Source organism: Saccostrea echinata, unplaced genomic scaffold (genome assembly GCF_033153115.1).
Source record: "Saccostrea echinata isolate AGI-Se365-2 ecotype Australia unplaced genomic scaffold, CSIRO_AGI_Sech_v1 ptg000025l, whole genome shotgun sequence".
NCBI classification, from domain to species: Eukaryota; Metazoa; Mollusca; class Bivalvia; order Ostreida; family Ostreidae; genus Saccostrea; species Saccostrea echinata.
Window position 1 is genome coordinate 2,519,926 of NW_026889774.1, and position 21,223 is coordinate 2,541,148.

General features: G+C 32.6%; 1 protein-coding gene across 1 annotated transcript; it reads left to right on the top strand.

The window, feature by feature from the left end:
• Positions 1-6,152: 6,152 nt before the first annotated feature.
• On the top strand, positions 6,153-20,981 carry LOC133191863 (nuclear receptor subfamily 5 group A member 2-like). The gene is made up of 7 exons (XM_061327599.1): positions 6,153-6,390; positions 15,750-15,878; positions 16,179-16,319; positions 16,517-17,229; positions 17,461-17,565; positions 17,666-17,819; positions 18,062-20,981. Exons 1-7 carry the CDS (start codon positions 6,291-6,293, stop codon positions 18,307-18,309), a joined length of 1,590 nt encoding a protein of 529 aa, XP_061183583.1. The 5' UTR covers positions 6,153-6,290; the 3' UTR covers positions 18,310-20,981.
• The last annotated feature ends 242 nt before the right edge of the window (positions 20,982-21,223 follow it).

A 21,223-nucleotide genomic window follows, 5' to 3' on the forward strand; every position in this document is an offset into this window, starting at 1 on the left:
GCTTGGGGACATGAATGGAGATGTAGCATATGTTTTCCTAGCCTGTCCAAAATATGTGTTAATGACTTGTACGTCTCATTTGATTAGGATTCTATGAAAATTATCTCCCTACTAGCACGTTATAATTTACAATATTCTAGGTAGCTTTGTCGGTAATTATCGGAGTCTATGAACTGATACTTAGTCATTGAATATGTAATGATGTTGTTACGTTGGTCTGTACCGGAAATGAAATGCATCTGAGCCTCCATGTTGGTTACATTTGCTGCGGACTGATTTCATGAAATTCGCTGACAGACAGAGGATGTGAAATCAGCATTGCTAATATTTTTTTTTTTCATGAACGTGAGCAGTAACTTTTAATTATGCATTCTGTGGTCCAAATGTTTTACAATTTAAGACTTCTTTTGGTCCTAGGGGGGTTTCTGAAGAATAGTTAAATGTAGCACCCATTTACCTAACCTTTTTCACGCGGATCCTTTGATGTTATCAACATCCTTAGAATGAATGGAAACAAACAATGGAAAAACCAAGTGAAAATATGGCGACTTTGTGTTGTCTTCTGTTTGATTGTCAATTGAAATTGGTGAAACTTTAGCTCTTATTCTACCGATTACTATCTGCAAGATGAAAGTAACATTACACCACTCAATCGGGTGCAAATTTCAGTTTCTTGGGGGTGACTCAGTATTTTTAGTTTTGAGCTATTTTCACATTTTGAAATCTGTTTGAATCTATTTGACAATACAATATAGGAATCCCCCCACATAAGGTCGCTTTAATTTTAACATTTCGTCTCCTTTTCAAAAGACCCAAATCTTTCCAATCTTCTTGCATGTTGACCTTTAGCGTTTGATCACATGCTTTCATTCTTTGAAAATGCGTTTCCTGCTTTCGCAGTTGTCATAGTAGTTTGTTTAAAATCACTTTAAACTGTGAGTAATTTCTTTCTTTCTTTTTTCATATAAAAAACTATATAGCTTCCTCTCGGGCTTTGGAGATTTGGAATTCAAAAAAGGTGATACAGACAATAAATTGTCGCATTTGTGTAATTGGTGATGAGAAACACATTGATTTGATAACGGCGATAAACATTAAAAGCAAGATAGCCTGCAAGCTGAGAATTGAATTAAATAGATAATTGCAGTGGTTAAAGGCATTTCAGCATTTATCGGCATACAAACGATTTTCCGCATCAAAACTGGCAAACGGGTCTGTTTCCTTTGTGATTTTATTAAAAATACAAATCAGCCTAATATAGAGTCATTGTTTACATTGTTCATTTTGAAAATCTTTAACAAAATCCTTGCATGGTATAACAATAAAACACTTTTGTTGTAATGCATGTCTTCACTTTGCCTTGTCATGTTACGGCGAAATGGGAAAAAGATGTACAGGGTTTTTTTTTTCGCTGTATGTTATAATAAATTGAGTTCTTTGTTTGAATGTCCAACATCAAAGAGTAGAAGATACTTTCGGTATTTTTCAGTATGGCAAACGATTCTCTTTTTTAAGATCAAAATGTTAAAAAACATCCTTTGACATTGAACCTTTTCCATTTCTGGTAAAATAATTATAAAAAAAAAAAAAGTGAATGCGGTACTTAGTTTAGTACTTTTTCAATAAATAAACAAATTTATCAGACAAAGTTTTGTCTTTGGTATAAATTCCTTAAATTATTTGTTACATTATTTAAAGAGCAAAAAAGACAGAAAGGAAAAATCCCGATTATTAATGTAGAGAGATCTATATGCAGTGATTTTGCAATGAATTGTTTTAGTCCGTCAAAATGTGCGAGGGCTATACTACAACGTCATTGGGGGATAACCACAAATGTACGCACAGGCGCGTGGCGACAGATTTTTTACACGGTGTCGACAACTCTTTGCCGACTTCTATTGAAATCGTGCATGGCTCCACGTGGCCTAGAGAATAGATAGAAATCAACATATTTTATAGTATTGACAAACCGTCTGCAATGCTATGGGAAAAATTTGTCTACTTTTGTGCACTGTGTATTAGTTGCACATGTAATTCTTCATGTCATTAATCAAATATTTTAATCAATCAAATATTTTGATTTCCATCTAGAAAAAATGTGCTATATAATTAATTTCGTCTAAATGTGGTCTACAACTGTTGTTACACTGCACCACCAATTGTTAGTTTTTATCATCCCAAAGAAAAAAGAAAAGAACAGAACTCTAGAAACTATTTATAGTTACATGTAGTTAGTTAGTTTGTTTGTTTGTTTGTTTGTTTCTTCGTAAATATTTCGGATCTGAAGTTGCTTGTATATTTCTATACATAACACCATCCAAACAAAAGTCGAGATATATATGTTGAGAGTCCCGCTGAAATCCACACCGATTTGAAAGCACTCTATGCAAAGTATATATATGCATCCTTATTCAATAGGGGTTCATTTCCTGCCCGCCTTTGTAACATTAGACTTTATCAAAACTCCCATCAGTCTTTAAAACAAGTCATTAGAAAGTGTTGATACTTCGATAAGAAACACAGCGCCATGTCACTCGACTATTTCTTAGGTTATTCCAGGGGTACCTTTGTTCCGACTCGGTATTTCTCTTAGATGTTCGATAAATACGACTTCGTCACGTTAAAGAGCTATCAGTATCTAAAAAAAAGGGGGGGGGGGAGAATTTGAGAATAAGATTTTTTATTCTCTTTTTGTGTGTGATTGACCAGTTGACGTAAATAATATTTAATAATTATTTTATTTTATTCTATTATTTAATAATATTTGCAATTAATTAAAATTTATGTTCCCATTGAATGTTTTATAAATTAAACATCGAATAACATTAATGGTCTGTACGAGTTTTATACCATAAATCAATCGTTTGTTAACTTATTAAGTTTAATTCAAATGAAACAATATAGATAAACATTTTCACACGTAAGCCATAATCGAATTCAATAGATTTTGTCTTATAGATAAAGATCTGTTGAGAATCCATTGCATTGTAGAGCAGAAAAAATGCCTTTCCTTTAAAAGAAAAAAAAGTTTACCATTCAGTGAAAATGGTTAATTACATTGAGTGAATCATGAATGTGCTATGCTCTTGATACGTAACTAATATGCTAGTTATACGTATCAAAAGAGAGAGAGAGAGAGAGAGCATTCAGCTACATATGTATTATATATGTAATTCAGGAATGTTTTTAATATTATCTTTAATCTGGTTTAAAATTATTTGTTTTGGATATTTTCATGGCTTAAAGGAGATAACTCCCACATGCACAATCCATATCACTATATTATTTTAATATTTCGAATTTATTGATTTCGTATATACTAGTATACAATCAAAATATCACCTGAGGGAAACATACAAATAACATATAAGGAAACAAGAAATACATATATATTTTTATAATTTATTTATTTTGTTTTCTACAGAAATGATTTATATTTCATTCGCACATAATCTTTAAGAACATAGATTTCCTCTGTGAAAAATTATTCATCTATATGTAATACACCGTTGAATTTTAATTATTCTGTTATAATTACATTCACAAAAATATGTAACAAATGTGATTTAGTAAAGTTTAGTCACTTTAGTAAAAGTGTCGACAAGTAAAACTTTACTCTCGATGACTTTAGCACTAGAAAAAGTGTCGACAAGTAAAACTTTACTCTCGATGACTTTAGCACTAGAAAATCTTGTACGTTTATAGTTTTATTATAATTACTGCTACCTGTACACACGGTTTCAAAACACACACACACACACACACACAACGATAAACAAACAAAAAAAACAAATTTAAAACAAACCAAATACATTATATGATACTATATTTTTCATATAATGTATGTAGAGATGGTGAGTCTTCTCTCCCTGTTGTCGTATAAAGATCTATATATAAAACCTACACATGTATTTGATAATTAATTCAGTATCTATATCTTCGGCCAAAACGACCCTCGGGTTATGACAGATTTGTGTATGTACAGCAAAATATAATTAACCAAATTACTAATTCAGCACATATATCTCTATACCGTACTTTGTCGGTTTATGAGAATAAATACTAGTACATTGTCATTGTTGCGAATCTTACATCGATTACTGTCCACGAGACACGAAGAAGACCGCTATAAAGGCCTCCTTCACTAATTAAAACTTAATTGTCTCATTATGGTTAGTCATTCGTATTACATTACAGCAATTTATTACATTCTGGGGTTGTTGGTTCCCATTGTCTGTACGGTTTAAGTACTATAGTATTGGTTTTTCTCAAACTCTGGTTCTTTGACTTTTTTTTAATTTATCCCACATACTGGTTTTCAGTTTCTGATATTTATTCAAAATTCAGCTAAATTGTATATATACATGTATATACTGGGTTTTTTTTTTATTATTATTATTGATTTGTTTGATTTTAGCTTAGATTTCTCGTACTGTGCATGCCGTCTTAAATAAAAATTATGATGATGAACATTTGTACTTATAATATCAATATGTTAAAATATTTTTGTGAATACCCGATATTTCGTTCTAATATCAAATAATATGTGCATTCTAGTGTAAATGATAAAGAAATATGCTTATAAATAAGAATATTTTACGAAACAGAATCAGCTTACATTGACATAAATATACTTGTTTAAACGGAAACAATTTGTATTGTTATTGTTGCTGAAACCATTAAATGTGTGCTTTTCTTGCCTTCACCCAACTGATGCTCAAGATTACGAAATAATGAATTGGATATGTTAAAACGTTAATATCGTCATGTGACCCACAGGGCAAATTTAACACTTAGGTGTTCCTCTCAAGAAATAGAAATATGGAAAAGAAATTTAATGTCTTTAGGAATTATATTGTTCACCGCAATAAGAGGTAACATGCTATTATATGAAACAAAATCATGTTTCCCTAATCCGTACATTCTTTTTAGGCTTTTTGGCCTTATTTCTTTGTGCATTAGGTGATTTATGTAATATGCAAATAACAGCATTATGAAATTCAATAACATGGACAGATTTTTATAATAAATGATATATGCCTGCATTGACATCATTTTGATAGCATCTATCTAAACTTGCTTCTTTTCTTGAATGGTTTGGTCGATATGCATGCTGCACGGTAGTACGTTCCTTGCACAAAACTATTGTGTTCATTGACGTAAAAGCTATATAGATGACGGCCAACAAATGTGTTTTGGACGCAATTTGAATTTTAATGGACCTGGGTAAAAAAAATCGGTGATTGTCTATGTTAGAAATGTTGTTAATTTGAAAGATTTAAAATGAGCATCCTATCTCTCGTTTCTTTGGCTCGGTATTCAGAGAAGGGAGACTTCTTTTTACTAGACTTTGAATTTCACCTGGAAGACTTGATTTATGTAGGATAAATCAGAGACAGGCTGGTTAATTCATAACGCTTTCTGTTTCGCTGGGTAGATTTAAAAAAAAAAAATTAGGTTTTGGCATTTTTCTTGTGGAGAGCATTTTTTGTTTTCCCGAAATAACTTAATTTAAACAAAATTTTCTATAGAAAATTTGTTTTAATTTGTTAAACAGAATTAATAACAAATTTAGATTATGTATTTATTCAGTGGTAATAAGTTTCTCGAATGACTTGGGTTCGAATCAAAGTGAAAATCAAATGAAGATATACTACAACATAGAAATAACACATGTACATGTAAGTCAATAAGTGTGATTAAAATACTTTTAAGGAGGAGGGTGCAAATATACCTAAAACTGGGACCTGCACGTGCGTTGCATAACATTTGCAAGCCTTTTTTACTTATGTATTCTTATGTGGAAGTTCTTTTCAAAAGAATAGAACACATGAAGAAATGGCCTATCAGCATTTTGCCAAAGAAAGAAACATTTGGATCCTCTCCTTTAATAGTCGATATTGAATGACTCATAGTACAAGAGAGATAACTCTAAATATATGTCAAGATTTGCTGCGCAATCATAATTTGATATCTCAATTCAACACTTTTGTAATACAAACTAAAGATTGCTAGTAAATTGCAATCGTCATACAAGTATTAATTGTATGGTCACAACATTTTTTTCTGGTTTTGAAACAAAGATTCCCCTCAAGAGCACCATGTTTACAGCAAAATAGAGAATATCTGTCCTACTTTAGTGATAGCGCATGCGTAGATGTGCCCTCGCAGATGAGACCGGGCACCTGTAAATTCGTAGGGAAATTGTGGTCTGTCGGAGTTTCCCCGATCTCAGATAAATGCCCTTGATTTGACAGCCGGTCAGTTGATGTGGAAATATTGAATTCATTATGATCCAACACGCAGAGAAGTTGGATGCGGATGACAATTCCATAGTCAGCGCCAATCTGAATAACTCCGATCCAGGGAGCTCTTCGCCTCAAGATGAAGGTAAAAATTTCCCCCTACGTCGAGTTGTCTTTTGAATACAATTTGTTAATGATAGTGGTACTATTTAAACTAATCCGCAGATTTGATCTGTGTATTTATTAATCATTTGTATGTTTGTACTGTCATGTCAGCAATTTGTTCTTTTGCCTTGGACATGTTTGACCAATACCGGCCTACCAGTCAGCTTTTTGTTGACATGTGGTTCTCTCAGGCTGGGGGGCTCAAAGTGGGGACTGCAAAACACGTGTTCTTTACTCAGCCAAAGGGCAGGAAAAGCACTTTAGGCCAAAAATTTTGTATCATCGCTTCTTTTGGGGGGAACAATATAATTTTTTTTCATTTAATTTTTTCATGCAATTTTTAAAGCTATCACTGCACTATGGACACGTTCATTTACCAATCAGCTGATCAGTGTTTACTCAAGATAAACATTATGCAGTCATAGAAAGGTCAACAGTTTTTGTAAGTCTGCAAAATGTTCAATAAAACCCTGACCCTTCTGTTTACTTTCCCCATGTGAATGAACCAAGTTTGGAAAAAAATAAGGGAGGGGGGATTGGGCACATTTTTTTTTTAGGAGTTAAACATGTGTTGTCTATGTTATTACATATTTTGGGTTCTTTTCTTTCTTTCTATGTAAACTTATTTCTGAAATGTGCTCAGAATGTTTTTTATGTATCTATATATCCATCCAGATAAAACCAATGAACCTTATACGAACTTGTATTCTGTTAAATTTAAATTAACAATTTAAATTGGATTTGTAATTAGTATATACATTATTGCTAATATACTTAATGTTGGATATGATAATTGTCTCAATTATATATCTGAAGAGGAGCAACTAAGAAGAAAGATTTTTAATTTAACTCTATATAATCAATATGTTAATTACCACTTCATCGTAGAGAAATTTCATGAGCAGTAGAATTCTTTTTATTCTAGCTTATGAGGTGGGAAATGTTAAGAAGTACTTTCTCCAACAAAACTTTTATAAGAAAAGTCTTTGAAATGAACTCTGCATTTTATATTCATGCTCGTAACCTTACTCAGTGCTTTCCCTTTATTTCAAAGTAAACGTTTTGAGATCAGTTGTAACAGGCTAGGGGTTGAGGTTTATGAATAAATATCTGTGGACCTTATATCATTTATGTTTTAAAATTTTGATTTCTAAGTGGCATTTATATCAATTAAGTGGTCAATTTGGCAGATAGCTGGTTCTTACAGAAAATACTGCTTACGTGTGGGATTTTTATTCATTCTATTAATACAATTCATTCCAAATTGTTTTTATCGTAAATTGGACATCAATGACTATACCAAGATAAAACAAGCAATAGCCGATACATTGGTAGTGGGAGGGGGGATTCTGTGGTGGCCAGTCTGTGTCTCCTAGCAGGAAACTATTAGTGAACACTCTCCAAAAAAAAAGAAGATAAAAGCTCATTGTTACGAAGACTTGAATGTCACTTTAACTATCTAAGTGCTAACCCACCAACCATGGCCTTAGTCAGGAATTCACAATGTATAGTTCAAAACTACATATTAGGTTTAAATTCTGTGTTCTTAAAATGCATTCTCCTTATTGATACAATTAATGTAAAGCATAAAATGATACTAGACAAACAAAAGTTTCCCTATAGGACAGTCTGTCGCAGGAAACATCTCGTTAATTAGGTGTAAGCGACATAATATGCATTGTGGTTATATTATAGTGGTTAGCGGGTGAAACTTAACCTCCAAACAAGGGTCAACTGTTCAATCCAGCCTAACTTACACTCAACTTTGTAACAATAGATTTACATCATGTTCATCCAGCCAAACTTACACTCAAACTTTGTAACAATAGATTTACATCATGTTCATGTATAAAATATAGGGGTATATTAGATTCACGATCACAGTTTATTTAACTTTTGTGTAAGTTATGCAGTTTTCTTCAACAAAACATATAGTTCATAAGTCACACCAAATGGATGACCAAAACATACATGGTGGTAAAAAGTTGTAGATCCATGATGACATGATTTATGGGTTTGTCAGTATAAGTTTTAATTTATCATGGTTTAAGAACTTCAGAGGTCCACTTCTCGTTTTCATGTGTTTGTCTACCTCTGTGGACAAATCTTTTGTCCCTACATGGTAGCTAGTGACTTTCAGATGAGTTACCCTAAACATATAAATTCCTTGATTTAATCGGAGATTTTTTTGTGTCACGGGTCCAAGATATGTTTGGCAAACTTGAAATCCGAGATATATATATATGGAATAAGTAACTGTTTGTGAAGTGTTTCACTTCCTATCCTTTAACTTGTTTATTTTTGGAAAAATGGATCTGTTTGCAAAATCCATGCAATGCCTTAAGGGCTGGGGGATATTAGCAATTATACAATGAAAAGACTATCCTATTTCAACTTAATTTTAGCCCTCACTATCAGTTCTATCTTGCCATGTTCCGAACATGATTTGGAATTTTTCTTTCTTGCCTTTGCAAAGAAGTTTTTTAGCCAAGATTGAATAACCCAATTTAAAATGTTACTGACATGCGAAAAAAAGCTATTTTAATTGGTTATTACCACTGGAAAGCCTTTATTTAAAGAGAAAAAATATGAAAAGACGGAACAAATACTGAAATACAAAACAACTAATTTAAGCTCATGGCTTTTTAAGAGAGATTTTCTACTTGAAATGCTGACACTGCCGACAGTGGAATGAAAGCTTAAATGTTGATGACCATACCTGTTCCAGAGGTGAATGTTCTTTAGACTGGATATTGTGTCCCCAGAGATACAAAAAATACATGCAAGTGTGACCAAGTACCCTTGCTAACAGGTAAAACATTCCAGCTAGGCCAAAACTGTTTGTTTAAATATTGAAATATTGAGCAGGCCCCGGCTGTTTGTATTCTCTAAAACGTTTCGAATGAAACTTCTTTACTCTCGGTATTCAGATACCATAGTGAGTGTATCTGTTAGTGTTTGTTTAGAACATAGTGATTAGTTGATATATATATGTACCAATACTTAAAATTCAGAGTTCTAATACATTTGAAATTCAGAATCTCAAACACTGATATCTTGAATATGATGGATATGTAAAAGTGATCTGGAAGTCCTTAATACTTATGCTTTAAGTATTTTACCCTTGATATCTCAAATCCTCAGATATCTTAAAGTTTTTTATCTCAGTCTCATTGAGTTTGAGATAATGAAGCTTGACTGTACTATAATGCATGTCTCTTTAGTACTTTGTAGGCTAACTTAAAATGTTCACATAGCTAGAGTAAATATTCTGAAAATAAAAATACAAAAATTAGTATTTAATTGATCCAATCATCAATTATATCAAAATTGACAAAAATCAGTTGATTATTGGTAGATTCCAAGTGCTTGATTAAAATGTTATTTCAATTAATCGGTAGTTCTATTTTTATCACTGAGCCGTATTTTTGGAATGCAAGATTTCAGCCACATCTTTTCCAATACTAAGTACTCTAAAAAGGTGCTTGGTAATGGCACATAATGCTTTTAACGGATATTTGGTGCTCAACTTGCATGTTTACTCTTCCTACATATATATTTGTTTCTTTTTAGCTCTACTGGTCAGAGACCAGAAGAGCTTATGCGATAGTAAGGTGTCCGTCGTCCGTCCGTCTGTCTGTCTGTCCATCTGTCTGTAAACAATTTTTCAAAACGCTACTCCTCCTACAGTTTTGGTCCGATTTCAATATAACTTGGCACACAAGTAGACTACACTAAGATACATAATTTAGTGCATCGGTTTTTGATTTCGATGGACGGTGTTGCCATGGTTACTAAAAATAGAAATTTCTGTGAAATTCCTTTAAAACGCTACTCCTCCTACAGTATTGGTCCGATTTCAATATAACTTGGCACACAAGTAGACTACACTAAGATACATAATTAAGTGCATCGGTTTTTGATTTCGATGGACAGTGTTGCCATGGTTACTAAAAATAGAAATTTCTGTGAAATTCCTTTAAAATGCTACTCCTCCTACAGTTTTGGTCCGATTTCAATATAACTTGGCACACAAGTAGACTACACTAAGATACATAATTTAGTGCATCGGTTTTTGATTTTGATGGACAGTGTTGCCATGGTTACTAAAAATAGAAATTTCTGTGAAATTCCTTTAAAACGCTACTCTTCCTACAGTTTTGGTCCGATTTCAATATAACTTGGCACACAAGTAGACTACACTAAGATACATAATTTAGTGCATCGGTTTTTGATTTTGATGGACAGTGTTGCCATGGTTACTAAAAATAGAAATTTCTGTGAAATTCCTTTAAAACGCTACTCTCCCTACAGTTTTGGTCCGATTTCAATATAACTTGGCACACAAGTAGACTACACTAAGATACATAATTTAGTGCATCGGTTTTTGATTTCGATGGACGGTGTTGCCATGGTTACTAAAAATAGAAATTTCTGTGAAATTCCTTTAAAACGCTACTCCTCCTACAGTTTTGGTCCGATTTCAATATAACTTGGCACACAAGTAGACTACACTAAGATACATAATTTAGTGCATCGGTTTTTGATTTTGATGGACGGTGTTGCCATGGTTACTAAAAATAGAAATTTCTGTGAAATTCCTTTAAAACACTACTCCTCCTACAGTTTTGGTCCGATTTCAATATAACTTGGCTTACAAGTAGACAACACTAAGATACATAATTTTGTGCATCGGTTTTTGATTTCGATGGACGGTGTTGCCATGGTTACTAAAAATAGAAATTTCTCTGAAATTCCTTTAAAACGCTACTCCTCCTTCAGTTTTGGTCCGATTTCAATATAACTTGGCACACAAGTAGACTACACTAAGATACATAATTTATTGCATCGGTTTTTGAATTCAATGGACGGTGTTGCCATGGTTACTAAAAATAGGAATTTCTGTGAAATTCCTTTAAAACACTACTCCTGCTACAGTTTTAGTCTGCTTCTAATATAATTAGGCATACAAGAAGACTATACTAAGATACATAATTTATTGCATTGGTTTTTGAATTCGATGAACAGTGTTGCCGTGGTTACTTAAAATAGAAATTTTTGTGAAATTCACATTAAACGTTACTCCTCCTACAATTTTGGTCTGATTTCAATCTAATTTGGCACACAGTAAGAATACACTACGATACATAATATGTATTTCTGTTTTTTTTATTTGGGTGAATGGTGTTGTCATGGTTACTAAAAATAGAAATTTCCGTGAAATACTTTCAAAACGCTACTCCTCCTACAGTTTTCATTTGATTTCAATATTACTTGGCACAGAAGTAGACTACATTAAGATACATAATTCTATTCATTGTTGCATGTTGCAATGTTTCAAATCCAAGTGCTACTTTTCTTTTGTTATACAAACAGACCAGTAGAGCTACAGTCTCATCAGAGACTTCTTTTTAGGTTATTACATGTATAAAGTTTATCCAAGACCATTTGATGTTGTTTATAATGGATATTTTTGGTTTCCGATTATATCCAATGATTAGTTATAGTTAAAGAAAACTGATCATCGATTATGAAATTCTTACCAATTCCCATCACTAAAATTAAAATATAATCATTGATCCTGATAGACAATTGTTTGGTATTACACCGCATGAAACCTGAATTTCCCATATGTATTAAGACACAATCATTGGATTCTTGCTGTAATTCTCACTGATTTAGTTTATGTGTGACATTAAATAGAGGGAAAGATTATGACAATTAACATCAGCAGCATTTTACAAACCAGCATATTTATCTGCCTATGTTGGACTTTGTGCAGACGTATATATAAAGACTAATTTTATACAAGTACTGCCTTTGTTAATATACTGCTTAATGTATATCGCTGTATTACTTTTGACATGTATGCACCATTGAATGCTCGTAAAGAATTACCACTGCATGACAGATAATGTGATATGCATGATCTACAACAGCAAAGAATGATCCATTTCTGATTATCCCCCTTGAAACAGCTCTTTTGTGTATGGAGTATGACCTAATTATGCACTAGAGTTTATTGAACCTCAGCCATGTTACTTGTATTTTCATTCTGTTTGCCAACGAATTATGGGTGATTTAGACTATACAGACACCATCAGTATGTATATATACGTTAAAATCTCCTAGGTCTAGAGGTTTTGTGACCTAGTTTGTGGTCAGGAAAGTACTGGCATTTAATAATTACCTGTTGTTCGGAGTCAGCATGTATACTTGTTCTGGAGCATGTAAATATAATGTTCGGGTCACAGCTGAGCATATTGTGATGTTTTGTTGTAAACACACCAACCGTCAGACAACATGGTTTGACATTAATATGGTACATAATATTTGAATGTCAGGGTATTTTTGGAAGCAACTAGTTTCAGTGTAACTTAATATTATCACCAAATACTTCATATGAATTTTTTCAGTAGAATATTTTTTTTTGAATGCATGACTAACACATTTTTTTATTTTTCATGTTTATATCGTTTCACTTCTGTACAGGCAAATATTCTCACAATTAATCGATTTTATACTCACATGTTTGATTCCTGGCATACAGGAGAGGAATCTTTCCTCTCATAGTCATTCCTGATCCTGTTATTTGGTACCAGTGTATGTATTTTTGTAGAGAACAAGAGGAAAAAATATGTTTCGATCTATAATGGAAGAATTTAACTCCAATGGACAGAAGTTTTGTACATGTGCAAATTAACCAATAACATTCATATGCTATGTATATCTATCTGTAGATGTTGAAAAAGATTGACGTAAACATATTTCCAAAAAATTAAGTGGCTGCTAGTCTCTGGTATTTTCCGTATATTTTGGACCCCCTACCTCCTTCTGGTGCAATAAGCTTTGAGCTATATTAATGCATAACATTTGTTTTTCATCCAGGTGTAGGGAAGCAGACACTTTTTCTAGCTCGTTGCCAAAGAAAGACCTGTCTGATATTTGCATAATTTGATGTGTGCCTGTGTGGAATTTTTTACATAATGTAAACTTACACACAATCATTTATAGGCAGATCAAATAAACCCCCCACCACCACTGCCACCAACTTCACCTAATAAGTTTATAATATAAAAAAATTTGGCTTTAAATGCCTGTACTATTTTGAGGACCATGATTTTAGTGGTGGTGAAATTTAAAAAAAAATTAGGCCTGCAAAATGGTTGAAGTTGTAAAAAGTTAAAGAAATCTCATGAAGACAGTACAAGATGTTTATGTGTTGGTCTTATTTTCTGGTTGTAGAATCTGAATACTAAGTGATATATGACTAAGTAATAAGAAGGGCAATCTATGTATAGACTCAAACTGGCCAGGTCATAGCAAAACCCTAGAAACCTGCGAGTTTGCTTTGCTATCTCTGACAAGTCATGAATTCATTAAAGAAAATATAGTGAATTTGCAGTTTAAATGTTTTCTTCAAGTATGACTACCAAATTTTTTTTCAGAGAACTATTAAATAATAAAACTACCTTGGATTACTAAAGTTTTCTGATGAATGTGAAATGTAAATACCTACAAAAAATATTGTCAGTTCATACTTTATATTTTGTGATCTTTATAAATGCATTATATAAGAGAAATATTTATCATTATTTATTACCTCTATGGGATACAAAAATCAGTTCATCCATAAAATCATTATATCAGAGTTCTTTAAATTTTACAAGGAATTGTTAAGGAATTATTTTCCGGGGTGGGGGATTGAAAAAAAAAAACTTTGCTATATTCTGTATATTCATAAAATATGCTGTATCTGTGCTAGTACTAAACAAGTTTTACTGTATGACAATATGAATTAATAGTGAAAGAGTTTATATGACAAAGATTAAGCACATTGGGCTTAAATATACCTGTAAGCTATATGAAAAGTAATTAGGGGCATTTACAGTATTGAAAAAAATTCTCGAATCATCAGGAAATTTGAAGATCACTCAAACCTCACTGTGTATTAAATGTGAAGAGAAATTATTTTGACCAGGATATGACATTTTATATGATTTGTTAAACCAGTTATGGATTTTTGCTCGGACATGTTAAATTCTAGCTAACTCATTTATCAATTACAGTACATGAGAACGCATGTACTGTGTTCATAATGTGTAGCATTTTGGGAAATTGAACACAATAATCGGTCAACTAAAACATCCTATTGATAAAAGAACCTTCAGGTATATATTGTATAAGTCAGTGAATTTTCTGTGTTAATGCGTGCAAACTTTTTTCAATGTTGTCATAAAATTTATTTCATTCCTCAGTTAAAGCAGCCAAAAAGTTTTCTCTCTCTCTGTTCCATTGCACTGAGTTCACATCCATCATGAATATTAATGGATATACTGAAGCTTTCAAAGTGCCTCAAGCATGCAGTATACATGATAATTGTTTTATTTTCAAACTGTTTAATATGTATAAATGAACAAATGGTTAATATACTTTCACAGGCCAGTAACGCTAAGTATAAATCACTTTTTAACAAAATAATATGAAATTCATGTCCCCTCTTTGAGTCTTTTGGCATTGTTTGTTTTTTTTTTCTCAGTTGCAAACAGCTAAATGTGTATTTTTAGCCAGATTTGCTGAGAGGACAGATATAATTTGTATTAAAGATAATTGTCTCATATATTAACACGATATCATGAAGGCCATTAGCCCCAGACAATACATATTTTTTATTGTCATGTTTCTTTTGCTGATTAATCAAAATATGTTATACAAAATGTTTGTAGGCATATTACCATTGTAAATCTAGTTTACATTCAGAAGTGTTTAAATAGTAAAGACATTTTTCAATTTCTTCTGATGCATGTGCTAAATTTTTGTCAGTTGGTTCAGCAGTATATATGATGTACATGTAAACTGTACATATGCATACATGTAACCTTCAGAATTTCCCTTTATCAGTCAGATAATAGTAATCTGCAAGGCTAGTCTATATATGCATACTGATACTTATTCATATACACAAGGACTGTGCTACATATAAGTGATTGCACAAACCTCAGCTAACATTTGCCCTCCTGTACTTTTATTGTGATATGTACAGTATTGTCATTGAATAAACAGCACACCTTTCACCTTTCATTGACGGCAAATTGGATTTGGATCAGAGTTTTTGTTGGACAGTGTATATTTTATAAAACAAAAAATTTGTTGTGAATACACTGACTGCATCCATTCATCAATATAAATGGTACACATCACAGAAGGTGAGAGTTTAAGTAGATTTCCTGTTAAGGTACTGGAAGATTACCAGTTGCATGCAGGCCTACAGCAACTCTAAGAGGTTCTATGAACATTTAATTTAAAAAAAAAATTGCTCAGTACGATTTTTTTTTTCAGCCTCAGGAAGTGGCGGGGAGATGCAGTACCCCCAGGATGTGAAGTACACATTTGAGGAACTTTGTCCTGTGTGTGGGGACAAGGTGTCAGGGTACCATTATGGACTTCTCACCTGTGAAAGCTGCAAAGGTAAAACAATAGCACCATCTGTCCATTATTGGATCAAGGTCACAAAATTAGGCTTTAAAGTCACATAGTCAATAATGATTATAAATTATAGAATTCATTAATAGTAAAGATAGTAAAATTAATATGAATTTTCAAGTTAATGAAATAGCATGGTTCTGAAAGTAATTGAACTCAAGTGTGATTAGCTTATGGTAGCTAGGCATTTTACACATTAAGATATACTGATCAGCTAATTTTAAGGTTTAAATGACTTGCTCTTGTCCTGATTATTAAATTTTTTTGCACTTTTGTGTGTTACAGGTTTCTTTAAGAGAACAGTACAAAACAAAAAGGTTTACTCTTGTGTGGATAACAGAAATTGTCATATTGACAAAAGTCAGAGAAAGCGATGTCCATATTGTAGATTTCAGAAATGTCTCAGCGTAGGCATGAAGTTGGAAGGTAAGAATATAAAAAAAAAATTAACAGGAATGATTCTTGTCTTTCATTTGTTGTATTTTTTAATCAAATATATGGCAATTTACTTTTGAATATTTGATTCAGTTTTCAATATATGAAATAGTAGAGATACAGGTAGTATATTTTTTTACCTGCAGATTTCTTCATTAGATTATATAACATTTTCCTTACTTTTGTAGCTGTGAGACAAGACAGAATGAGAGGAGGGAGAAATAAATTTGGTCCGATGTACAAACGTGACCGAGCCCTCAAACAACAGGCCATACGCCAACAACAGCAGCTTCTGGCCACATGTCATGCTCGATTTTCGGGTGGAATGAACATGATGGGAGACCAGGACATCAAACCGGATCCCAGCATGCTTCACCAACTGTCCTCAGAGGGCAATGTGGGATACGCAATGCATTCGCCTCCATTGTCTGGTATGCCCTCACCAGGGATGCCAGATTCACCCCCTCAGGACCTCAGTCGGTTGTCCACCTCGGTTTCCTCTCAAGCCCTGCCCACTTCCACCAACTCTCCCTCTCAGGTCTACTCCATGCCACCAAACTACCATCACTCTGTAGTGTCAGCATTGCGCAATCAATATTCATCAACACCTCAAATGAATCACCATTATAACCATCACAGTCCAACCCAGATGTCGCCACTATCGCCTGTGGCGCCCCCTATTGTGCCAATTGTGCCTCAAATGATTCTGGACGTGAAAGCTTCCATGGCTGATGAGAATGAAATAAAACAAAAATTGACTTCCTTTGTACAAAATGAGTTTGGTCATGAAGACATTTTACAACCTAGTGTTTTAATCAACATGCTCTGTAAATTGTCCGACCAGCTTCTGTTCCTGATGGTGGAGTGGGCAAGAACCTCATTCTTCTTCAAAGATTTAAAGGTAAAGTTATCTATACATGTGCTATGTCCAGAATTCTATCAACATTCAAGGCTTTTATAATACTCTTCTGTTGTGCAAGTTGATGGCCTGTATGGAATTAGCATTATTGTTGATCATGGGCTTTGGTTCTTAAAGAGTAACGTACATGTATATATAGAGCATCATATATGTACACGTATTACATATCATTCACGAATCTTGGACTTAAATAAACTTGTTGGTTCTTGACAGGTTGAAGATCAAATGAAGCTGCTACAGAACTGTTGGAGTGAAATACTTATATTAGACCTGGTTCATCGACTGGTCAGGGAGACTTGGTCAGGGGAGGTCACTCTGGTAGGTATAAACACCATTTCAGATAAAATTATGACACAGTAAAGAAAGATAAAGAAATTTATACAAGATTTTGTTTAAAAAACTAAATATTATTTTTCAGTTGAATGGGAAAAAGCTGACTTTGGATTGCTTAGACAAATTAGGACTAGCAGCAGCCAAAGAGAGCATCTTTGATTTGGTGCGGAAAATGAAAGAACTAAAAATAGATATCAACGAATATCTGTGCCTGAAATTTTTAATATTATTAAATCCTGGTAAGTGGGTCTAATTGAAATGGGGTGATAATTTCACTAGTTTTAGAAATCTTTGCCTTATTCTGTTATGGGTGAAAAAATTAATTGTTGAAGAGGTGGATTTCCTTCATCTTGTTTTCTTTGAAGATTTTAATTTTGTTGAAGGGAAAAAAAGCCCCATAAAAATTCAGTACTTAGTTGGATTTATTTTGTTACGATGATCAATGTCATATGTGATTTTTTTTTTTTTTTTTATGGTGCAGATGTACCAGGTCTAGAAAATCGACAAGCAGTAGAGAACTCCCAGGAGAAGGTAAATTCAGCCCTAATGGAATACTGTGTCAATTTCTATCCACATCTCAAAGACAAGTTTGGACAAGTTCTGTTAAGACTTCCGGAAGTGAGATTGATCAGTATGCATGCTGAGGAATTTCTGTACTATAAACATTTGAATGGTGAAATTCCGGATCAGACACTTCTAATAGAAATGCTGCATTCTAAGAAGAAATAAATCGTTTCGTCCTGTAGCTGCAAGATTTTTCCCGAAATTTAAGTATGTAAGGATACCGCTTGAAAACAAGGTTGAAGATGCATGAACTAGAGGAGAAAGAGACTTTAGAGAAAATGGCAGATTCTATCGAAGGTTGTTGAGTTTATATTTTTATCAGGGAAAAGAAACTCGTATACATGTATATCAAAAAGGAGAAATGTACAAGTCAGCTGATAATGAGTGCTCCAGAGTTTATTCACATTTTGTTCAAAATATCAAATGCGATAATCATGAAATATAGTGCCATGTTTTTCATCTGTTATGTTATATATTGTTGAATTTATTTTAATTATGTTCTAATTTTTAGGACACTGATGGTCAGTTATTAACTTTTTTTACCTGTCTATTCCTTAATGACTGTGCACAACTTTTCAGTCTTAGAGGATTTTTTTTTTAACTTGATTAAACATTAATTCCTGAAATAAAAAATTATTTCAATTTTTTAGGTCTGAATTTCTTCCTTAGTAAGTAACTCTTGTGCCATTTGCATTGTGTGTTAAATATAAATACTGATTTAATAGTTAGGAATTTAGTTGTTATGGAAACATGGAGCATATTGTATTCATGTTTCACTGTTTTATGCAGCACTGTACCTGACAGGTAGCATATTGTTTTTCACAGAAAACTCAATGTACATGCAACTGAAATATTTTCAGTAGGTACACAACTTTTCCTGTATTTATGAAGAATATATACTGTATATGTACTGTATATGTTTAATTATTGAAATTAATTTGTATTAATATCATTCTCATTTCATTTTTATAGGGCATTTTGTTTATAACTGTCATTATAGACGTGTACTTTATGCAGTTATAGCTGATCATTTTTATTGCAATACTTTCTGCCTAGGATGGCTTTGAAAGTATATTTTTTGTTTTAGCTTAAGAAAAACACATCCTGGAAATATATTTTTTTTAATTTCCTTTTTGTTAAGAATTATTTTTTAAAAACTGTTTAAGTACTACATGTTCAGGAAGGGTTTAATTATGAAAGTTTTGGAATGTTCTTTTTACATTATTTTTATGATAATTTTTATTTTGAAATTAATTTACAAAAGGATAAAACTTTTTGCCTGATTTGATTTTTATAAAATTATCTGTTTCCTAATTATGCAAGGAATTCTGTTATTCAAAGGGTTTTTTTCTTATCTGCATCATCATGCACTGGAATGTCAAAGCAAAGAACGGACGAATTTTAAATATCAGTGATCTAGAAAATCTCTTTCATGAGTGGACTTGCTAATATGTCTGTCATTGCATAATCACTTTAATCTGTGAGACACATGAGTATGACAATCAAATAACAGAATATTTCTGGAGTGGGTTGATCCATTTTGCTCAACATTTAATTCTGTCACCAATGGTGAAATACAACAAATTCGTAAATCTGTAAATGATCGATTGGTCAAATTTCATAGCAGCATTTGCATGTTCTGTAACCTACATTGATATCATTAGAAGTTGAGCTTGATTACATGTATTATGAAGATCTCGAAAAACAACTTTCTGTACTTAAATAAAGCCTTCCTCTATTTTTCAAAAAGAAAAGAAATGTTTTAAATTAGAAATTTTTCGTACATTAATTCACACATATGAATTTTAATTTTTGTTTTAAAAAAATTAGTTTTTACATTATATCTTATGCAGCTATTTCACACTAAGAAATTGTAATTTTTTATATGACATTTTTGTCACTGACGATTGATCTTGTGATCAAATATTCTGATGAAATCTTACCATTCCCTGAAGTGCATGCATGATGATACAAAATTGTTTTAATAGCGTACATGTTAAAACCTTCATATCCTTACAGTGAGAATTATATGTAAATGGATAGGAGCAGTTTTCCATGTTTTAGTCTGAAAAAAAAACACTTTTATATAATATATATTGGATAGTTAATATATTCTCATATTTAAGTCACATTAATTATACTGTTTTACATGTTTCCATCAACTACACAAACAGTGCTAATTTTGTATTTTGTTGACGGCTGAAGTTTTGTCAGAAACCCAGCTTCAAATGTGTACATACATATATATATATGTATATTAAAGTGTGTGCGAGTGTGTGTTGTTGAGAGATGATGTGAAAGTCTGTGCAGAATTTGCACCCAGAACATTTTTACATGTGAGAGTCCTCTCAAATGTGTTGTAACTCCATGCCTCTTGGATACTTATAGTGCTATGTTTAAACCAGAAGTGCTACAAGGATGTACATTTCCATTCTCTTGAATGTATGTGCTTTCACTGCTAAACATTGTGATTTATTTTCAAAATGGACTCTCTAAACCATGTATAGATGTACAGGTACACATGCTTGTTAACCACAAAAAGCTCCCATGTTTTTTATGGGCTGTCTAATGGACTCTGGAATTTTGTAGAGGGCTTTTTGACTTTGTAAAACATTGTTCTTTTTTTCTTTTTTATGAAGCACTCTAAGCATTTTGACCAGTTTCCAACAGTGTAAAGAAAATAAGAAAATATCATCACACACATATTGGTAGGCTTGCTGTCCAAGAATATCTTACTTGATGGCAGTCTTGTGGCAGTTAAGAAAATTTTATTATTGCCACGGATTGCTCTACTGCATACAGTTGTATATGAAATAAAAAAAACAGAAACTGTGTAATAGTATTCTTTCATTGTTAGTGTAGCAACATCCTGCAGTTTTAACTATAGGAGTCTTATTCTTATAGTAAAGTACCTCAGTACAAAAACGTTATGTTGAAAACTGTTATCACATTACAACAAAAATGTCATAATGATGATAAACATTCAGATATGCCCATGGACAGACAGACATAGTGATGTGACCCCAAAATCTACAAGTAGTTTCTCTCAAGTAAAGTACTTCATTGAAAGCTTTTTCAG